The sequence below is a fragment of the Gossypium arboreum genome, chromosome 7 (genome assembly GCF_025698485.1).
Source record: "Gossypium arboreum isolate Shixiya-1 chromosome 7, ASM2569848v2, whole genome shotgun sequence".
In the NCBI taxonomy this organism is placed as follows: domain Eukaryota; kingdom Viridiplantae; phylum Streptophyta; class Magnoliopsida; order Malvales; family Malvaceae; genus Gossypium; species Gossypium arboreum.
The window spans coordinates 4,943,964-4,964,725 of record NC_069076.1 but is presented as its reverse complement, the minus strand read 5'-3'; the positions used below and the strand labels follow the sequence as shown (position 1 = coordinate 4,964,725).

General features: G+C 29.5%; 1 protein-coding gene across 1 annotated transcript; it reads right to left on the bottom strand.

The window, feature by feature from the left end:
- Nucleotides 1–272: 272 nt before the first annotated feature.
- LOC108484741 (probable indole-3-pyruvate monooxygenase YUCCA5) lies at nucleotides 273–2,093 on the bottom strand. The gene is made up of 3 exons (XM_017788645.2): nucleotides 1,309–2,093; nucleotides 841–1,212; nucleotides 273–744 (listed from the first exon to the last, which is right to left on the bottom strand). Exons 1-3 carry the CDS (start codon nucleotides 1,984–1,986, stop codon nucleotides 517–519), a joined length of 1,278 nt encoding a protein of 425 aa, XP_017644134.1. The 5' UTR covers nucleotides 1,987–2,093; the 3' UTR covers nucleotides 273–516.
- Between the last annotated feature and the right edge of the window lie 18,669 nt (nucleotides 2,094–20,762).

Sequence of the window (20,762 nt, the reverse complement as noted above, 5' to 3'; positions counted from 1 at the left end):
CAACATGGTGGTGGGAACTGACTTGAGTTCCATGGTCACTCATCATCATGTAACCTACCCTATCTAATCATCTAAGATCAACGTTTTAAGTACATTCACGACAAGAGGATTAGTTGTTGCTATCGACTGTAATAGAGAAATATTTTAAAATTTGTTTGATTTCTATTTAAGTCATGAATTTGTGAATTGCAGCTTTTTTTGTTTTGGTATAGATCAGTACCATGCATGAATAAGAATATTGAAACCAATCAAAGATAAAAAGACAGCAACGATGGAATAGAGAATAAGGCAAGTGTATCATTTAACTTAGTCCCTAAAACAAAACAAACAAACAAAAAAAGAAGAAGAAAAGCCTCGTCATCCCCAGTTTACAAAATGCCCAAAAAAAATCAAAACTTGGGCTTTTGGAGAGGGCTCTGTCAGCCTGTGCTACTTTTTTTGGGGGGTATTTTACAGTATTTTCAATTTTTTACAGTATTTTTTGTTTATTTTTTTGTTGCACTGAGGATTGAGACTTTAGAACTGTGAAATGCATTGTCTATGGCAAGCAATTGTTATCTTTTTGTGTTGCTTAGTTTCATCTTTCCAAAGCTTGCCAATATCTTGTGCAATCCTCATGGCATCTGAGGAAGCACCGGAGAGCCCTCTCCTTGTGAACCCAACTGCATATAATCCACCATTGCCTTTCCAACCGTGTGGGAAAGGTGCCTTGGGGTAACCATTCTCACCAAAGAATTCACCTTCCTGTTCATCATGTAACCAAAATCAATATTACTAACAATTTTTCCCAATAGGACAAAAATCATGTTGGTTTTTTTAGTAAAGTAACATTTTTCTTACCTGAAGCCAAGAAGGAACATTGCTGCGGTATCCGGTTGCCAAAACGACCGAGTCGATATCGAGTTTTTCGCCGTTAACGAGCTCAACTTGTCTATATGAGAAACGTTTGATAGCAGGAACAACATTGATGTCACCTGATTTGATTTTCTTCAATGCACCAATGTCCAATACAGGGGTTTTCCCTTTAGTGTTCTTGAGTTCTAATGGACCCATTGATGGCCTTTTAAGCCCATATTTCTCAACGTTTCCAAGCACCAACCAAGCCAAAATCAACATCAACTTGTCGACAAGCCAAAGGGGTAACCATTTCATCATCAAAACAGCTAATTCAAATGTGGATTTCCCATAGACTTCTTTTGGCAAGACATGGACCTGTTAAAACAGAACAAAAATCCCATTACAAATTTATTCTCCATGCTCATATTTCTCTTCAAAGAAAAGCTAGTAAGGCATGTTTAAATGACTTACCGAGCTACGAACCACCATTGATGGTGAAGCATTGTAGTTGCAAAGATCAAGTGAAACTTCCATGCCAGAGTTGCCACAGCCGACAACGAGCACCTTTTGGCCCTGGAATTTTTCACCCGACTTGTACTCACAAGCATGAATAACCTCACCACCAAACTCAGCCAATCCTTGGATATCAGGCACCACACGCTCGGCATTTTCACCGGTGGCCACCACAAGCCAGCGGCAAATGTACTCAAACTCGGTCTTGTTTGAACCACTTGTGACAATGGTCTTGACACTCCAGAAACCACTGGTCTCATCATATCTAGCTGACTGCACACACTCATTGAACTTTGGGTTGATATCAAAATGCTTAGCATATGATTCAAGGTATTCAATGAACTGTTTCCTTGTTGGGTACTCAGGGAAATCCTCAGGGAATGGTAGTTTAGGGAGTTGACAGAATTGCTTTGGAAGATGAAGCTTCAGCCTGTCGTAAGTGCGTTTTTGCCACAAAGAAGCTATACATTCAGCTCGTTCAAGAACAACAAAGGGCACCCCTTGTTCTCTTAGACAAGCAGCAGTGGCTAGCCCCGAAGGTCCAGCACCAATTATGACCGGACCATTGACCAAAGTCCATTTACGTTGAAACGAATCTAGTTCCTGACCAACAAGGCGAAACAGGCTCTGATCCATTGTCGAAAAACCCTGAAAATTCTTTGCTTGGTGTAGTTTTTTCTTTTAATTTCAATTAACCTGAAATAGAGTCGAAAGAGAGAAAGGAAGATGATGATGAATATTGGTTTGGTGGGAGTAGGGCTTTGGACGAGTCCTTAAATAGGGATAAAATGGTGTGAAAGGTCCATGTGATTATATTTCAAAATAATAATAATAATGCAAATTGAAAGGGGTCAAATTCCAAATCATAAGCCAATGGCTAACTTTTGTTATTTTATGAACTATTCAATAGAATCTCATATATTATACTTGCTAAAAAATGGTTGAAAGATTGACCTTTTTTTTCTTTGGGAAATTTTCTTTTTATTCTTTTCATTAGAATTTATATTTTGGTTTTGGTTCTAGATTAAAACTGAAGTCGAATCAAATTGGATCATAAACAAGGCAAATTTCTCCTAGTATTATTTTTTTCATCCATAATACTTAAGAGGCATGAAATTTCTTACCATTCAATCTAATAAGATTCGATAAAATTTTTGTTTATTAGTAAAAGCATCATTGAGGCAAAAAAAAAGTAAATTAATCCTTATATATTAGATTAAAGAACACACTGATTATTTTTATTAAAATTTTATCATTTCTACTTCAAAACTGAAATGTCTCATAGAATAATCAAATAGTTGTGCCTCATTCTAACATATAAAGAAATTTTTTAATAATAAAAATAGATGAAATTTTAATGAATAACCTCCAATAAAAATCTTTGAAGGCACTTTTACCTTTATTAATTCTTTTTCATTTTAATAATAACAATAATTAGATACTGTTTTTTTTTCTTTCTAGAAATTATTATGGAAAGTATTAGTATGAGGAAATACTTGGTTGCCATTGGTTTCAATGATTTTTATAGTCCAAACATGAGATGTGCTTGTAGATTTCATAGCAACCTTGAGATTCCATATTATTATTGCAAATATCAATTATTGTAATTTTTTATATATATATATATATATATATATATATATTCCACCAAACTCAATAGTAGAAACCCAAAATTTCCATTGAATTATATACATCAAACAAGAAAAAGAACAAAAAAGAAGAAATGCATGCACAATGATATCATAAATCTATAATAATTACCACAACTGTTTTCATCACCTTTTTGCAAATTTGTACAAAATATTGATAATTATTACCACAAGAGTTAAATCAAAGAGATTAGAGGGAGATTTAGGAGGCAAAGAAAATGACCCAACATCCTCATCCGATTCTATGGACCCACTAAAAGAAGATAGAATTAAAATTATATATATTTGGGGAATAAGGAAAAATCAAACGGGGGAATAGTAATACTAAATAGAAGCCAAAGTGGCAAAGAGAAGGGTGGTGAGTAGGATGGAGACGATGTTCCCACGTGGAGTGGATGAGCCAAGTTGCGGGGAGGGCCCTGAGTGTCACAATCGGGGAAAAACGCCCCCACAAATTAACAGCAACCCTCCATGGCCTTGGGATTGCGACTTCAAGGCTGTTTCGACCCACAAATATTATACGCCCATTCTGCCAACCGTCTTCCACTGAACCCTTTGCGCCATCTTTTGAACCCCTTTTCCTGCCTGTCCCTTTGTGCATTTTGGTTTTACTTCGACTTCAACACAAAGCTGGAGTTTCCATATTACAATGTTATTTTATGTTTTTTTATTACTTTACGTTGGATAAGTGTGATCACTATAATATTGTAATATTGGAAGAAGGGGAAAAAGGATGATCGGAATTGAATTTGAAAGATAAAAGCATTATGGAGACTATTGTATTAAGAATTAGATTACATTTTATCTTTTTTATTAAAAAATAAACAATTTAGTCCTGTATATTAGATTAAAAAGTAAATTGATCATTTTATTAAAATTTTATTTATTTCATTGTTAAAAATTAGCATAACTGACAAAATAACTAAATAATTATACATGGCATGCTACATATACCTCATGTTAACGTACAGGGGCTAGTTTTAACCATAAAAATTGATGAAGTTTTTAATAGAAGAACTCATTCTCTTTTTGATCTTACGTACAGGTACTAATTTGCCTATTTCTTGAAAAGATGACGTAAAATACAATTTCACTCGTAGTACAGAAACTCTAGCTCTAGCCACTACTCCAAGTAAGTTTTGACAATTAAGTGTGGTAATTAAATACATTACCATGAATTACAAGTATCAAACTATTAACGGGTTTTGTGTTTTATAAATTTATACACCGATAGGGAATTATGTTAGGACATATCGTTAATAAATTTATATATTATTTTAAAATTTTATTATAAATAAATCTAATTATTATATTTTTAACATGTAAAATCTTGTAGTTCGTTGACAAGAGCGACATGATAAGAGATCGAGATAAAATTTAAAAAATTATATCAAAATTTTTACTTTTGAAAGAGGTCAAAAATGAAATCTCTATACTTAACAAAGAGATTAAAGGGATTGAATTAAATTAGTAACATTTGCAACATTCAAGAGGCCAAAGTCCCTAGCCCCTACTTGCTCTCCCGTTATATAATTATCATCAAATAGTTGAAAAAAGTGAAAATGAATTTATTCTCCTAGACACTTGGGCTTTATTTGAATATCACCCTAACCTGAATAAAATTATACTCAAACTACAAACTAGATGAAAACACATGTCATTATACAATAAAAAAATATAATGCATAATTATGATGATAGTTAATGTTTTTATTTTTTATAGATCACAAAGGCATTGAACAAAGAGAAAAAGACTAGGCAGTGTGTGAAGAGAAGAGGAGAATATTCTTTATGCATGGTAAAGATTGTGAAGTACTAGGATAATCTTTTGTGGTTCAAGGCATGAACCCAATTTTCTATTATGATATTAAAAAAAAAAAAAATCTTAACTAGTAAAAGTTTCATTCGTGGTACGTGGATGGAGGGCAATAAAGCGAAGCTATCATAGCTTTCGGTAGTTTGACGCGCATTTGCATCTTCTTCCTAATTAAGACATATTAAAGCTTTTTTACGCTTGTGGTTTTGATGGTGATTACTCGTTTTCGTTGAATGCTTCCCCCTTCCCTTTTTTTAGGGTTTAGGGTTTCTTTTTATAGCTGTACTTTCTTGAATAGGCCTGTCAAAGTACAATTTTGTAATCACATTGAAGGAAAAAGAAAAACACCCACCTTGATATTTCGTCTAATTATATTGTATTTTTTGTGTTGTTGAATCGCATTTGTATTAAAAATTAATCTATGATTGAAAGAAAAAAGAAAAGGTAGGGAAGCATGTGCATAGGCATTTGAGATCGACCTTGAATTCCATGTAGGTCTCTCCTTTTCATGAAAAGATTGAGAGCTATGGGTACATTTGGCGTTTCTAAGTTTAACCATATACTAAAATCATTTCATTTCCAGCTTAGCTTTATTTGATTGGCCAGCTTCATTAAAAAAAATCAAATAAAAACTAAAAACTACCCTCCAAATGCAACAAACAATATGGAAAATGAAAGAGGAAAGAGGTATAAAACCTTAATTATAAATATCGAACTTTGTTTGATGAGGTGGTAACTAGTTCGACATTTTTTACATAAAATTTTGAGTTCGAATTTTGTAGATGAAAAAAAAGTACTACTAAAGAGTTTTACCCTTGTTTAAAAATCTTTTTTTACTCGATTTTGAAGTTAATTAAGAGTTGATGTGATTACTAAATATTATAAACCTTAATAATGGATAGTCACTCGTATCCCATGCACGATATGATATCTGTTTCGATAGAGATATGCCCATAACACCAAATGAAACAGCCTTGGATTGCATTGCTCCACCCAACGTTTCTACTATTAGGGATGGATGGAGTAGCTAGTTGAATCTCCAATAATGGTAGGTAATGTTTCTCGCAACTACGCGATGAACGATATTTTGAATCGGATCACTTTAGATTACTTTTTCTTTTATTTCTACACAGTCGGCGGTGTACTTTTGCTATGGGAATTGAATGGAAGTTAGAGCCTTTGGGAGTAGAATATCTTTTCTCATACTCCATAATATATATAATGCCAACCAATGAATGAATTAAAATGTAAATTATTAGCCCAAAAAAGCTAAATTTGATAAAATGTATGATTATAGTTTTAGTCACGCGTAATGAAAAGTTCAAGAAAGGCGAAATCGGTTGGCATATAAAATTATATAAGTGAACTGAACTGGCTGCTCATCACCACCAGCTTACACACTTCAATATTGCAGCTGGAACCTCAGTTGCCATTGCCATTTGCCAACTTCGCTAAGCACAAAGTTGAGAGTTTCGATCCGGAAATGCCCACTTTCATAATATTTAATACATTATATATATTTAATATATATGCTTGGATTCTCTCTTTTAGTTTTTCACACAGGGTTAGTGAAATGGTTAGGTTTAACCATGATCATGATTAAGCTTTAAGAGGCGGCTCGAAAAAATTGGAAGAAATTCCACTTCCATAATTATCTTTCATTTAGTTAGGATTAATATTTAATGATTTACTTAAAAATAGAAATTTAAAAATTTGTAGTATTGAGGTTAAAAAATGAGTAAGAGGTGGTGGATGGTTGTTCATACAATGGTGAGACACAAAGAGCCATTTTAAAATAAGAGAAGGGTGGGGTGTTTATTCTTGGGGTTAAGGATGAGAATTTATAGGTCAAGTTAATCATCTTTGATCATTAGACCTTGACAAGTGTTTGATGCTAGTCTTATCTATGTTGGCCACTAAGTGAATGATAGACCTCTACATAGGTAGTGATGGAATTGACATTAATTAGATGAGATTAAGATGAGGATTTTGAATTCAAATAATATTCGAATATAAAATTTTGAATTACTATCTGTTGCGCAGATTTGAAGTGAATGTGGATAGATATTTTAAATATACATTAGTCGAATCTGCATTACTTATTCGAATAACAGATGTAGATTGGAATTTAGATATCTGAATCAACTAGTCACGAAATGTGTATAGTTTTGATTATATATAAAAAAAATTTGGTAGATTCAATTTTGAACTTTCATGGATTTGGATATCTAGAAAATGATTGAAAATTTTAAAATTACTCCTTTTTTTCGGATTCAGATACTTAATTTAGGCTAAATTTAGATAGTAATACTCGAATAATTTGTAGATAATAAATAAATTTTAATTTTCAAGCAGATATGCATAATCAAATTCTAATAATTCAAAAAATGTAGATACTACCCTATTGCCATTCCTAAGCAAGAGTAACCTACATAATGCGGTCGTTGAGAGCACAAAAAATATCCTAATCCTTTTAAAATAGTAAAAATAACAGTAAAGGGGAAGTAGGGTCGAATCCTCAGGGACCAGATTGTACGAATGCTCGTTTCTTGAAATCCTGGACAATTTCTTGGCCAAGAAAACCTGCGTTCCTGAAAAATAAAAAATAAAAAAAATAGAATTAAGAATTTCGATTTGGAAAAATAAAATAAAAACAGAATTTAAAGTGAATTGAAATTGTGAAATTATATAAATTGCGGAAATTAAAATGAAGAATATAAAAATAAACAAAGTTTGGGGAAAATGAAGTTTCTTATGTGGCGAGATTCTAGCCTCCGATTGTCTCATTCCACCTTGGGTTCTATCCTTGGCTTTTAAGTAACCCTTCTCGAGCAGGATAAGCCAGTTATAGTGGAAGAGGACGCCTACGACCACCAGCTCCAAGGATTTAGACTTAAAATTTGGTGGAGCCTGACTCTAGCCAATAATCGCTTTTGTGGGACTATCTTCTACTAGATCATCACTTCCTAACGGCGAATACCACGCCGTTTTGTCTCTTGGATTCACCAACCTCTAACGTAGAAAGCCAATGAATCGACTATGCAATCTTTCCAAAATGTACAAAGCAGTCGTTTCTTGCACAAGTTGAAAAGATCACCTATTAAGGGACATGGACGAAAGCATCAGCCCCGTAATCTGGAGAAGTGATGAATACTTTGTTGAGAAGGCTAAGCGCGGGTTCTAAGCCTCATGAACCTTTTTAAGGAACTTTGACAACCTTCGGCTAGATGGGTTTAGTGGCTCATGATTTTTGGGAAAGAAATAAATATAATAAAAATGAGATTTTTATTGAAGAAAATATAGAGAGAACAAAAGACAAAGTTTTTGGGAGAGGGAGTGTTTTCAGAAAAAAAAAAAAAAAGATGTGAAATATGTGCCACACCATCCCCTATTTATAGTACTAGAAAACCTAGTCTATTCCTAATTAAATTCTAAAAGATAATTACAAATAAAAAAATATAATTAAAGATAAATGAAAATAAATCCTAAAATTTAAATCTAAATAATTATCTTTAATAATTATCCTAATATAATTGTAATCAAAATAGAGTCTTGTGCTATAAAATCTCTTCTTTTGCATTTTTGTCCTTGGGTCTTCCATGTTTGCATTTTTGGCACCACTTCTCTCTTTCTTTGCATGTTGGCCTATTATATATTCAAATTCACACTTTTTGCCTTTAAATTTCCTCTCGCCTCCAAATTAGTCCTTAAAAGATAAAAGACCACAAAATAATCCAAATTGGTAGGATCATACTCAAAATAATCATGCAATTAGCACATAAAATATGTCGTTCTAGAGTTTTATCACTACGTGTGATCCATGCACAAAAAAATCCAACATCTTTGACTGACGAGATAATTAGAAGTGTCACGTGCGAAGCATATATGTATCGATGAGGTCTATAGCTGGGAAAGTGTAGCCCCCAACTGAAGTCATAGTTGACGAGGTTGTAGTTGGGCAAGGTGATGGTGAAAAAAGCCATTCTGGCAAAATATTAATAACAATTGCCCTCCAATTAATGAGAAGTTATAAAGTGACCTAATTAAGTGGTAGCATAGTTGTCCATAAGTGTAACGTGTGTTGCAAGGCATGAGCTTAAACCTTACTAAACTCAAATGCTCAAATTTCCTTGGTAGGGCCATGTACCATCTGTCCCAACAAGGCGCTCCCACTCTATTCAACCCGTCACCTCTTTGGGTAGTTTTAGGCACTTGAGCTCTTTACAAAGTCGAGAGATAAAATTATTGGAAAAAACTCAGTTTGAAAACGATTTTCTTACACAGCAAAAAACTAAAATTTTGAAAATCGACCCGGTTTGCTATATTTATAGCAATAAACCTTAACCGAATTCATACATGTGTTTTTGGATAAGCGGATCCTTGATGTTTTCAAGCTTTCAATCAAACAATCTTCTGCGTTATTCTCGTAGCACGAACTGCTTATAAGTTGAGAGTAAATTCTCTTTATTTTTAGGCAGAATAACAATCTCTCAAAAGTTGTGTAAATAGCTCTACCGGTGCCATCTATTTATAGGAGGAGAAAGTAGAACCCTTACAAAGTTGTAAAAGTTTATTTCCACTGGAAAAACAATATCCTAGCCTATCTAGGATAGAGGGGGCGGCAACCTTAGTTAATGATACTAGAGTTTTGTTGTTCCACCTCTTTACATGAGTGGTTTTGGGCCTCTCTCACATCGAATCCAATTATGAGTACTTTCTGGGTCTTTTTGACCCAGTACTCTATAATATGATCTAATACGATTCAATTTTTATATTTCCAGAATAAATTTTAATATTGGCATATTAAATAATTTTCTAACCCCAATTTTACCTAGTAAAATTTTGACAATTTTACCTCCAGTAAAATTTCAAGAAGATTCATTCAAGATACAACTCAACATGTTCACTATGACCGAATGATTTATTTTCATTTTTGGGCTTCAAAACAGTTCAAAAATATAAACTCATTCTTCCATATTTTTTAAGTAATCATATATAGAATTGCAAGTTTCTATTTTCATTTTTAAAAACCTGCATTCATTTTCAAATGATTCAATTTCTCCATTTTAGAGAAACTCATAATCATTCCTGAATGTTTCTCATTTCTATTTTTATATCTATTTTGCTCATTTTCATTCAAACACGCAATTCATTTCTGGTTTCAATGAGCTAGCAGAGGGATTGATTGGACATATGAAGTTGAGGCTCAAATGATTTATAATTAAGTTTTGACTTTTCGCCTATTTATTATAAACTCATTTACTCACAAAGCCATTCCACTATAGTATTGTGATTGAGCTCTCCCCAATGACATACCATTACGAAAGCAACTACTTAGTGCTCGTCCAATGACCTTGTCATTAGTGTGTTACCTTCATAGAATATCATTGATCTCTTTGGGATAATATTTGTTCTCCCAATATGATTCTATTTTATCTCATGGTAATTATTACATCTTCCTTCATGAAAAGTCAATCACTATCAATTAGTGATCAAGTTTCCATCACAAAGACGAACGACCCGTGGCTACGTTTACTTTTCATCAACCTTGTAATGCCAATGAGAGGATATCATTTACCTATGTTTTTGGGCTATGAATGCCATTGTTGTGAATAACGCTACATATTAAAGAAGTCATACACCCAACGTACCAAACTTCGGTTCCTTATCTATTTGAAGTTAGGTTTTTACTTACATCAAAGTGTAAAAGTCACGCATACATAGTTCGCCATCCACTCAGGATTTAGGTATGCCACACTATGAAGTCACAAGTGAATAAGCCCCATAAACAGATTCAAGATCTATTTTGCTTGGGTCCTATCCAATGTACTATTAGTCCAATTAGTCACATCTATGTTTCTATCTTTTGAGAGTCATCCACTTCGATGCCCAAGATAAGGCATTTCCCCAATTGGGCTTGATAGACGACATATTAGTCTTTCAATCAATTTGCTCGTTTCCAATTAGACTAAGGACATGTTTAGGTTCGTCTACTAATACAAGTTGTCTTTCTGTACACGTAATACCACTTAGTATTAGTTAAACATTTAGACAACCAATAAGCAGCATTTACTTCCATTTTATTTTGCGTGTAAAAACCATATGAGGGCAATTATACAAAGTATATTAATGTAATCAATGAATTTGTTAAAAAAAATTACAAGTGTATATTGATAGAAATACTACACTTAAGGCACTAGATCCAACAAAAACCTCAACCAAGGATAATATTGGACGTGTTGAGGGTCCACCATCTTCAAAATATGCCACTTTGAAGACTTTCCAAAAGAGTCGGAAATCTTTCAATAATTAGTAAACACTTCTTTTAAAAATATTATAATTCGAGATGAGAAAAGAAAATATAAATATTGAAATTTAAATTAAACTTACTGAATGTGATCTTTTGGAAAATAATTTGCGTTAATAAATTTCAGAGATAAAGATCAAAATTGTAAATGAACTTTGGTCTAGTGTACAATTTTATATATAAAATATTGATTTGATTCAATTTTCACACTATGAATGTCTTTAAATGAGTACGTTTGAACCAAAATCAAAGTTTTGTATATACATTTTCATATATACAATAGATATAAGAGAGAGATCTACTTATACCAAAGTGTAAAATTAAAGTAGTTTATACTTCTTCATATATATATATATATTTGTAGGAGTAATATTTGAATAATCCGACTATTGAATTTATCGATATAATTGTACTTGTCATACATACAAAATTTCAAACTAAGTGATATCACTATTATATCAATTTAAAAAATGTATACATTAATATTTATTGAATACTTCAAATTTCTTCAAAATAAAAAATAAAAATATTAATTTCAATCAAATTTAACATACATAATTTGTATAAATAAAATATAAAATATCACATATACAATTAATGCATTTAACAAAATCATGAATTACAGAAGAGCCTACATGAAAATCTTATCAATATATTTATATCAACAATTTATTTCTTTTTCTATTTTAAGTTGGGTTTGTTATTTCATAAATTTATTGGGTATAAATTTACATATTATTAATAAATAATATTAATGTAATTAGTAATTTTAAAATTATTGAAAATAATATATAATTTTTAAATTTTTAAATATATGATATAATTAACAATATATACAGTTATATATTATTAATATATCAAATACAAATTTTACTCACAATATATAAGTTCATACGTAATCAATATATCAAATAAAAATTCATATATATGATTATTGGTTAGAATGTCTTTTTGCATGTGTTTAGGGGCGGAGTCACTGAGAGACTCAGGGGTCATGTCCCTCCTAAAATGATAAATTTTCAATTTAGGCACTTTATAATTCATAAAATTTTAAATTAGTAAAGGTAAAACTACACTTTAACCTCTTAAAAATTATAAAAATTGATTTAACCTTTTAAAAATTATAAAAATATAAACTATTAAAATAATGAAATTACATTTTACTATCATAAAATATATAATTTAATTTCTACCCTAAATAATTTTTCACACTCCACCACTTTTGAATATCTTGTGGACATGAGAATAAGATAAATCAATTCTTTAGTCAGAGATTTTTTTTCTTTTGGGATTTTATTTTGGCTAAGCCATTGAGGATTTTATTAGAAAGTGACCGCAAGCACAACTAATTATTTGCAAGTATTTGAATTTACATTAATGATTACTTTGATACATTAATTTATTTGTATTGTTTTTATATTTTTGTGTCATTATTATATTTAAAATATTTTATATTTATATAAATTTTGATACTAGACCAATTATAAGGATTCAAATTTAAAAACTTATTTAATTTTTTATTTAATTAAAATATTTGAAAGTTTTAATAAATTGGAGCATCCCAATCACCCCTTTCAATTATAATGGGAAGTTGAGAATTTGAGTAATTACCGTGTAATTACACTCAAATCCAACAATTATCTTATGACTTTTCAAAAATTCATACATGATTTAACTTTAAAAAAATTATACAAGTTTAAGTTATAAAAATTATATTATAGGTATGAACATGTATGACTATTTAGGATGATTATGATAAAAAAATTTAAAATTATATTATAAATACTAAAAATATATATTATAAAAAATAATTTGTGTATTTTATAAATTTATAACCAATAATTATATTATTTAAATTCTAAAATTTCTAAAATTATGATCAAAAGTATATCACAAAAAATTATTTACGTGTTATAAAAATGTTATAATATGCTTATTTATAAAAAAAATTATAACAAATAAAAGGACATTCTTATTTACATTCCATGCTATATATTGTATAATATATATACTTATTTATAAAAAAATGATATAAAAATTTTCCATAATTTATTCATATAAAAATAATTTTCTAATGTTACGATTAAAACTTACACTACTTATAATAAATGTAATTAAAACTCTTTTTTATAAAGATTATATATTATAAATTTTATATTATTTTTATCTAATTTACATGTTATAAAAATTATAATTTAGCTTAAGTAATTTTTATATTAAGTTTATGTAAGTTTTATAATCAAAGTTACATATTATTTTCATCGTGAACCCCTATATTATGTGGTAAATACTAGTTATGCAATCACAGTATGTCTTCTTACACCATATCAAAGGATATTGTTTGAGAGAACTGAGTTAGATAAAAGCACCAGAGATGACTCACGAGCTTTTTAATTTGAATTATTCAAAACTTCAGAATTGAGAGGAAATTTGTTGTTCTAAAAAAAAATTCTCGTGCTAATAACATCACATCAATATAACATAAAAAAACAAGGTTGGATCATATTAACATGTTGCATACTTTATAACTTCAGTCATAGGTGGAATTGGAATGACCCGTACTTTGAAAGGTATATGAAATAAGGAAATATTGATAATCTTAATGATATAGATTCAAATTCAGATGATGAAGAACTTGGTTAAAGACCAACAGATGATGATAAGAAGTATATGTTAAAGTTAAAGAGCTAATAGCCCAACAAATATGAAATACTAGAACAATTAGATAAATTTGTATATAATATTTATTTTTTGTGTTATTTTTATTAGTCGTATTATCAATTACTTTCTTGGACTAACATATTACATATGATGATTTAATTTAAATTTTTGTTACTTGCTTAGAATTTTTATCGTATTGATAATTTTATAGTAACTAATATTTTTGAAAAATATAATTTATGTAACTATGTAATTACACTTTGCAACTACAATTTCTCTTGTCAAACATGTTATAGAGAATAATGATGTAATTACACTCATCAATTAAACACATTTAGAAAATTATACTAATAATTATATTTTTCATCTAATTACTTTGTACTGTTCGGACAAATTCAAATATTAAAAAGCACTCAAAGGAACAACGAGAAATAAAAGAAGGCTCAATAAATTTTTCAGAGTAAGTGTTCTTTGTATTACTTTGTAATAAATGAAGGAATGATAATGAGATCGAAAAAATTACTATTTATAGTTGAACTCTCTTACATCTAAAGAGACAAATTAAATTACATAAACAATTTAGATTCAAATTACTAAGGTGAGGAAATGAGTTGAGGAGGTAGGTGACAATCAAGACTATCTATGTATAAAATTGTAAACATTTTTATATTTTATAATTATATATATTTTGTAATTTTATTTCTTTTGGAATAATTTGTAGCAATACTTTTTTCTAAATTTCTATAACTTTATAAGTTTTTAACTTTTCTATATTTTAATAATTTTAATAAATTTTAAAATTTTTATTATGGTAATAATTTTAATATTTTTCTGTAATTTTTATAATTTATATAAATTTCTTGTCATTTAAATTTTATATTTTTTGCAGTTTTAATAATTTATATATTTTCATTTATAATAATGTTTATGCTTTTCTATATTTTTCACTTTAAAATTGTTTATAATTTATAAATTATTGAAATCTTTTAAATGAAAATTACACTTAATTGAGTTTTTAATTGAAAGTTAACAATTAATTAAATCCTTAAAATTATGTTTTTCATCGAAGCTATTGATGGTCTGTTAAGTGATGACGTAGTAGTTGACGAGAAAAAATTGATGACATGGTAAATGAGTATGATTTTCTATAAAAAATTTCAGATTTTTTAACATTTAAACAGAATATTATAAAATAAATAAAAATTATAAAACTTCAAGTTCAATAAGAAATTTTAAAATTTATGAAAAAATTCTAGTTTTTTAAAATATTTAAAATGCTAAAAAATCCTAAACATTTTGAAAGATTCTAAAATTATTGAAATTTAAGTTTGATAAGAATTTTTTTAATTATAAAAAAATTCTAAAATGTTCTTTACAAAAGCTGAAAAATTCTAATAAATACTAAACTTTCTAAATATATACAAAAATTAAAAATTTTAAAAGTTATCGACCAACAAATTTAATAAAAAATTTGTATTTTTTATATACATTTACTTAAAATTTCTATATATAATAAATTATTAATTCAAATTAAGACTAAATAATTTCAACATTCAAACATATAAATTTTAAACTTTATTAACTTGATAACTAGCTGAAATAACCCACACATTTATATTTTAATATAAAGTGAGACTCAATTTACGTGCTAAAAATTCTCAAAGCCTCAATCTTTCCATTACAATCATACAATAATTTTTTAAATTTAATTATGAAATTACAAAATATTACTAAATATATGTTTATAGAAGTAAAGGCCCACAAAGAGAGAAGTTACCAAGTTATTGACTGCAACAACATTAACATCAACACAACGAGAAAGCTTAATAGAGATCCAAGGACCATATATGAACCTTTTAAAATGATAAATTTTTAATTTAATTCTTTTATAATTTATAAAATATATAATTTAATTTTAATCCCTAAAAAAAATTTTCTACCTCCATAACTTCATCAACATCGAATGGCAATGGGACTATCTAAAAGGGGAAATAGAAGATGGTGAGCGCCATGTGACACCCAAGATGACTACTAACTCACTCTTATTTTTATTTATTATTTATAGATTTTAAAAATATTTCTCAAAGTTTTGGATATAGTTTAGATGTTGTGATAGTGACTATCTAATTGTAATCATTCCTTAATTTCCCTATTTCCCTTTTCACCCTTCTTTTTTTAGCTTATATATATAGTTTATTATAGGCGCGGAGCCAAGAAATTTTTGGAGGGACCGAAATAAAGTTGTGCGTATATTTTATAATAATAAAAGTAAAATTTTATTAGTTTAATAGTTTATATCTTTATAAAATTTAAAGGATTAAATTATTTTTCTCATTCTTTAAGGGGCAAAAGTATAATTTTATCATATACTAATTTAAAATTTTTAAAATTATAAAAAGACTAAAGGTGAAAACTTTCATTTTGGGGCCGCTTGGCTCCGCCCCTATCTATTATATTCTTATCATGATTAATGTCAAAAAATTTAAATACAATAGACATTTTTTTTATGGAACTTCAACTTATAGTGGAGGAAAAAACGTGTTTAAACACACTAAAATTCACATCCTCGTAATTATGATAGTAACAATATTGTTAATTGAATTAAGGTTCAATCCATAAATATAACAAATACTTAATTTATGTATATATGATTTTGAATATTAAATTAACAAATAGATAAAATAAATAAATAAAAATTTGGCATTTGGTAAAATTATGGTTATTTGAAATCCATCAAGTTCTGACTTGACTCAACTCTCTCTCTCTCTATATATATATATGAAAATAGAGTTCTGGGAAGAGTGCCCACCTCGCATTATCTCGTTTTGAACTCGCATTGCTTGTTTTAAGAAAATTACCTAAACACCTTTATATTATTAGAATTATTTTTATATATTTTAATTAAAATTTTTGAAATTTTTATAAGATTTTATAAACTATTTTATATGTATTTTAATTAGATATTTTAATTTTATAATATGTATTTTATTTAATCTTATAAAAGGTATAAGATATAAAATCATGTAATATTTTGGGAGGATGATGAGTTATATATAATAATAAATAAAGTCTAATGATGATGAGTTAAGTAAATTGGCAAAAACTAAAGTATTCTCCAACTCTTAATGATGATATGAGTTCTCGCATGCATGCAGTCGCCCGACTTTAGGATTACTTTATTTACAAATCAAGTTGCTCCAACCATATGAAAAATGGTGGTCCAAAATTCTAAATCATTATCATCATCACTATCCATGACACAATTTTCTTTAAAATATCTTTGAGTCGAATTATATTTTGTCTCTTTTATTTGAAAAATGGTAAATTAGTTCTTATGTGTTAGATTAAAGAATGAATCAATTTTTCTGTTAAAATTTTTATCTATTTTTACTGGTAGGTGATAACGCATTATTATCTGGTTGAGTGAATTAGTCTCTCTAAATCAACTCGAGGTACATGTGGCACGCTAAGTTCCACACTTTAGTTGATATGTTAACTACGTTAACATTTAACAGTAATAATTGATGAAATTTTAATAGAATGACCAGTTTGCTCTTTCATTTAACGTATAAGAATAAATTTATTTATTGAAGACAAAATACCATCTAAGATATTTTATTTTTAAAATAATGCTTTGGTGAAATATAATTAGATTTGAAAGTCTAACAATTTGCTATATAACTGAGTTGAAATCAGAATAAATAATTTCAGTTGCACTCATACATGCATGCATGCATGCATGCATCCATACATATATCCAATCCTCAATATTTCATAATTCCATGCAGGGGGAATCTGGCCTCCCTTGGAAATTACTATTTAAGTACACTATAAAATGATAAATTAAAAATTAATTTATGGTAAAATTCTATTTTGATCCCTTGAAAATGAAGAAAATTATGTGTTTAATCCTTTTAAAATTTACTCAATTCTGACATCTTTTAAAAAGAAAATTCTGACATTACCCTTACTCCATATTATATATTTAAATTGCAGCCATTTTGTAAACCCAGATCTCTTCCGGAGATTTCTCTTTTTTTTAAGAGAAATCAAAGAAGAAAGTGATGGATGTATATATCAAGTTTTGATCCTAACAATGGACCCATTCATTATACACTATTTAATATAATGTAAATTATCTAATTTAGTCACTCAATTTTTGGATATTTTCATTTTGGTCACAGAAATAAAAAAAATTTACAATTCAATGACTACATTATAATAATTTATCGTTTTCATCACTCAACAGATTTTTCACTAACTACGTCTGAAGTTGTATTACACTTCGTGTCCACGTAAGCCATCCTTGCTGATAAATAGTTTTTTTCATAAGGTTCATTGTCTGCCACCACTAGCAACCGAAGGTTGCTTGGCATTGACGGCGAAATCAAGCCGAAGAACTCGCGGATGATCTTCTTTTGGGATTTCTGCCACCGACCGCACCAAATTGTGTGAACGGTAATGCTGCTGGTGAGCACTGGACCCATGTGGTATCTCAAGTGGACTAACTCCGATGAACTCTCGTAGTTCTTGGAGCTACCGAATCTTAAATTGGACCTGTTGGGTTTTAAGTGAAACCATGGACGATACCCAATGGCCGGAACCGGAGCTGCTATCAGCAGTGTAACAACTGTGATGAGGCTTAGAAGTACCGAACCACGGTGCATTTTTAGCAAATGGGTTGATAGAGTAGGAAATCAGGAAGAAAATAGATGCGTACTTAAGTTTTGTGGTGGCGATGAGTATATATAGAGTGTCCAGTGATGAGTTTTATAGGGCACTGATTTGCAGGGGGAGATGAAGGACAGTGAGATTCTTTAAAGTGAAGAATCAACAAATGAACCACACCCAGTTAATGAATGAATCAACAAGAGGAATACAGTTTTGTTTTCTGGCTTCAATTTCGTTCCTCTGTTCTCCCACAAGGTGGACAACGAATCTTATTACCAGGTAGAAGGGCTTATGTGGACATGAAGTGGAATGCCTCATCAGTGACCAAAATGATAATTTATTGTAACAGTGGTGATTTTTATTTGAGTGATCAAAATGAAAACACCCAAAAAGTTGAGTGATCAATTAAGAAATTTACCTATAATGTACATACATATAAATGAGTGTATGATGAGTGTTGGATGGCATATATTTGAGTCTAATCAATATTCACCAACTGCAAGAGATAAGAGTTGCTTGAGCCTATAAAATCCATGGACCAACCTCTAACGAGGGGTGGGTTCCAAACTTCTTTTATATATGTTTTATTATTCATTAAAATTAATTTTTCGACATTCATAAATATTTCTCTCGATAATGTTATATCTGAAGTTTAAATTATGATTTTTTTCTACAAGTGTAATATCATTTACGAGAAAGGATTATATGAACTGTGATTCCACGTCATATTTATTCCTTCCCAATAAGAGAATGACAAATCAGATTTTTCCTCTTGATTTTTAACTTTTTTTAGTTGGATTTGAATTTTTGCAAGAGGAAAAATCTGATTTATTATTCTTCTATTGGAAACGGATGAGAATGACGTGTAAAATGTCAAATTCTTTTTATTAGTCCATATACTATACATAAGTTATAGGCTTAATCCCTATATTTTTGTCCAATCACTTTTACTTTATATACTATATGTAAGTTATAGGCTTAGTCTATATACTATACATAAGTCATAGTTCAGGCTTTTCTCCCAGGTTCGAAAGCTCGCTTGAAAAGCGGGAGGGTTTGGACAAAAATATAGACTCGAAAAATAGGTTTGGACAAAAATGAGGTATGTTTTCTAAATAGTTCAGACCTCGAGTAATTTTTTTTGTCCCAGCTCATACTTGCCTAAATTTTTTTGTTGTTTTGCTACCATTTTGCTATTATATTACTACTATTTTGTTGTTATTATTTGGATATTATATAACTCTTGTTTTATTGTTAATTTTGTCACTATTTTAGAGGCATTTGCTTGCTAAGTTGTAATTATCTTAGTGTTATTTAAATATAAGATTTTTTTAATGTGTTTTCAACTTGTTGGGAAACATTTATTTTAATGTTCTTAGTGTATTTAATATATTATGTTTTTTAAAATTTATTTTTTATATGAAAAATAATATAAAAATTTTATCTGAGCGGACCAAATCAAACTTTTATTTGGACCGAATTTAAACAAAATTTTAAATCTCTTTCTAAACCTAAAAAGTGAGTTTAAAATTTTACCGTAAGTCCTACCCCGACCACGAACAGGTCTAATGGAAACATGGGTTGAACCGTGAAAATCTTGGTGGGAATGTAATTAATTAAAGGGTGGTCCAGCTGGGGTCCTTTGATTTGAGTTTGAGCCCTACAAGTAGAAAATTATATGCCTTAATTAGTAAACCCATTAAAACCATGGTCCAAGGGAAAATGACTTTGTGGACCAGCTGAAAGCCGAAAAGGCCCAATCTGGTATAAAAAATATAATATATTCCATGAGTATTTCACATGGACTGCCAAACCTATACTTTCCGCTTATTTTCAAACATGTCTTGTCCTTCATTTTCCTCGATCCTGATAGTTGGATTTGTAGTAACCTACCGATAGATGTAAATTGGTGTATATCGATATTGGAGTATATCATTTTCAAATTTATCCTTATTTAAAAAATATTTAATATATATAATATGTAGGATGTGCTTCGTATTTTTCAGTCAAATATATAGTGATATTATGACGAGAAACTTCTTAATGTTGAGACGACAGATGACGTCGTGACGACGCGAATAGGGACGTTGTGGGCTTCCCAATTAAACTCTGATTACTCTAGAAATATTTTAATATGATTGAGACATCAATTAAAAGACAATTAAATATGTAGTACTATAGTGATTTTCATTTGGGACAACAAGATATAGTCGCAGATGAATTTTTGTGATAATTATGAAGAAAATTTTTGTACCCCTTTTGAGAGAACTCTATGAGAGTTAAAGTTTTATTTTCGAGGTTTAAATTTA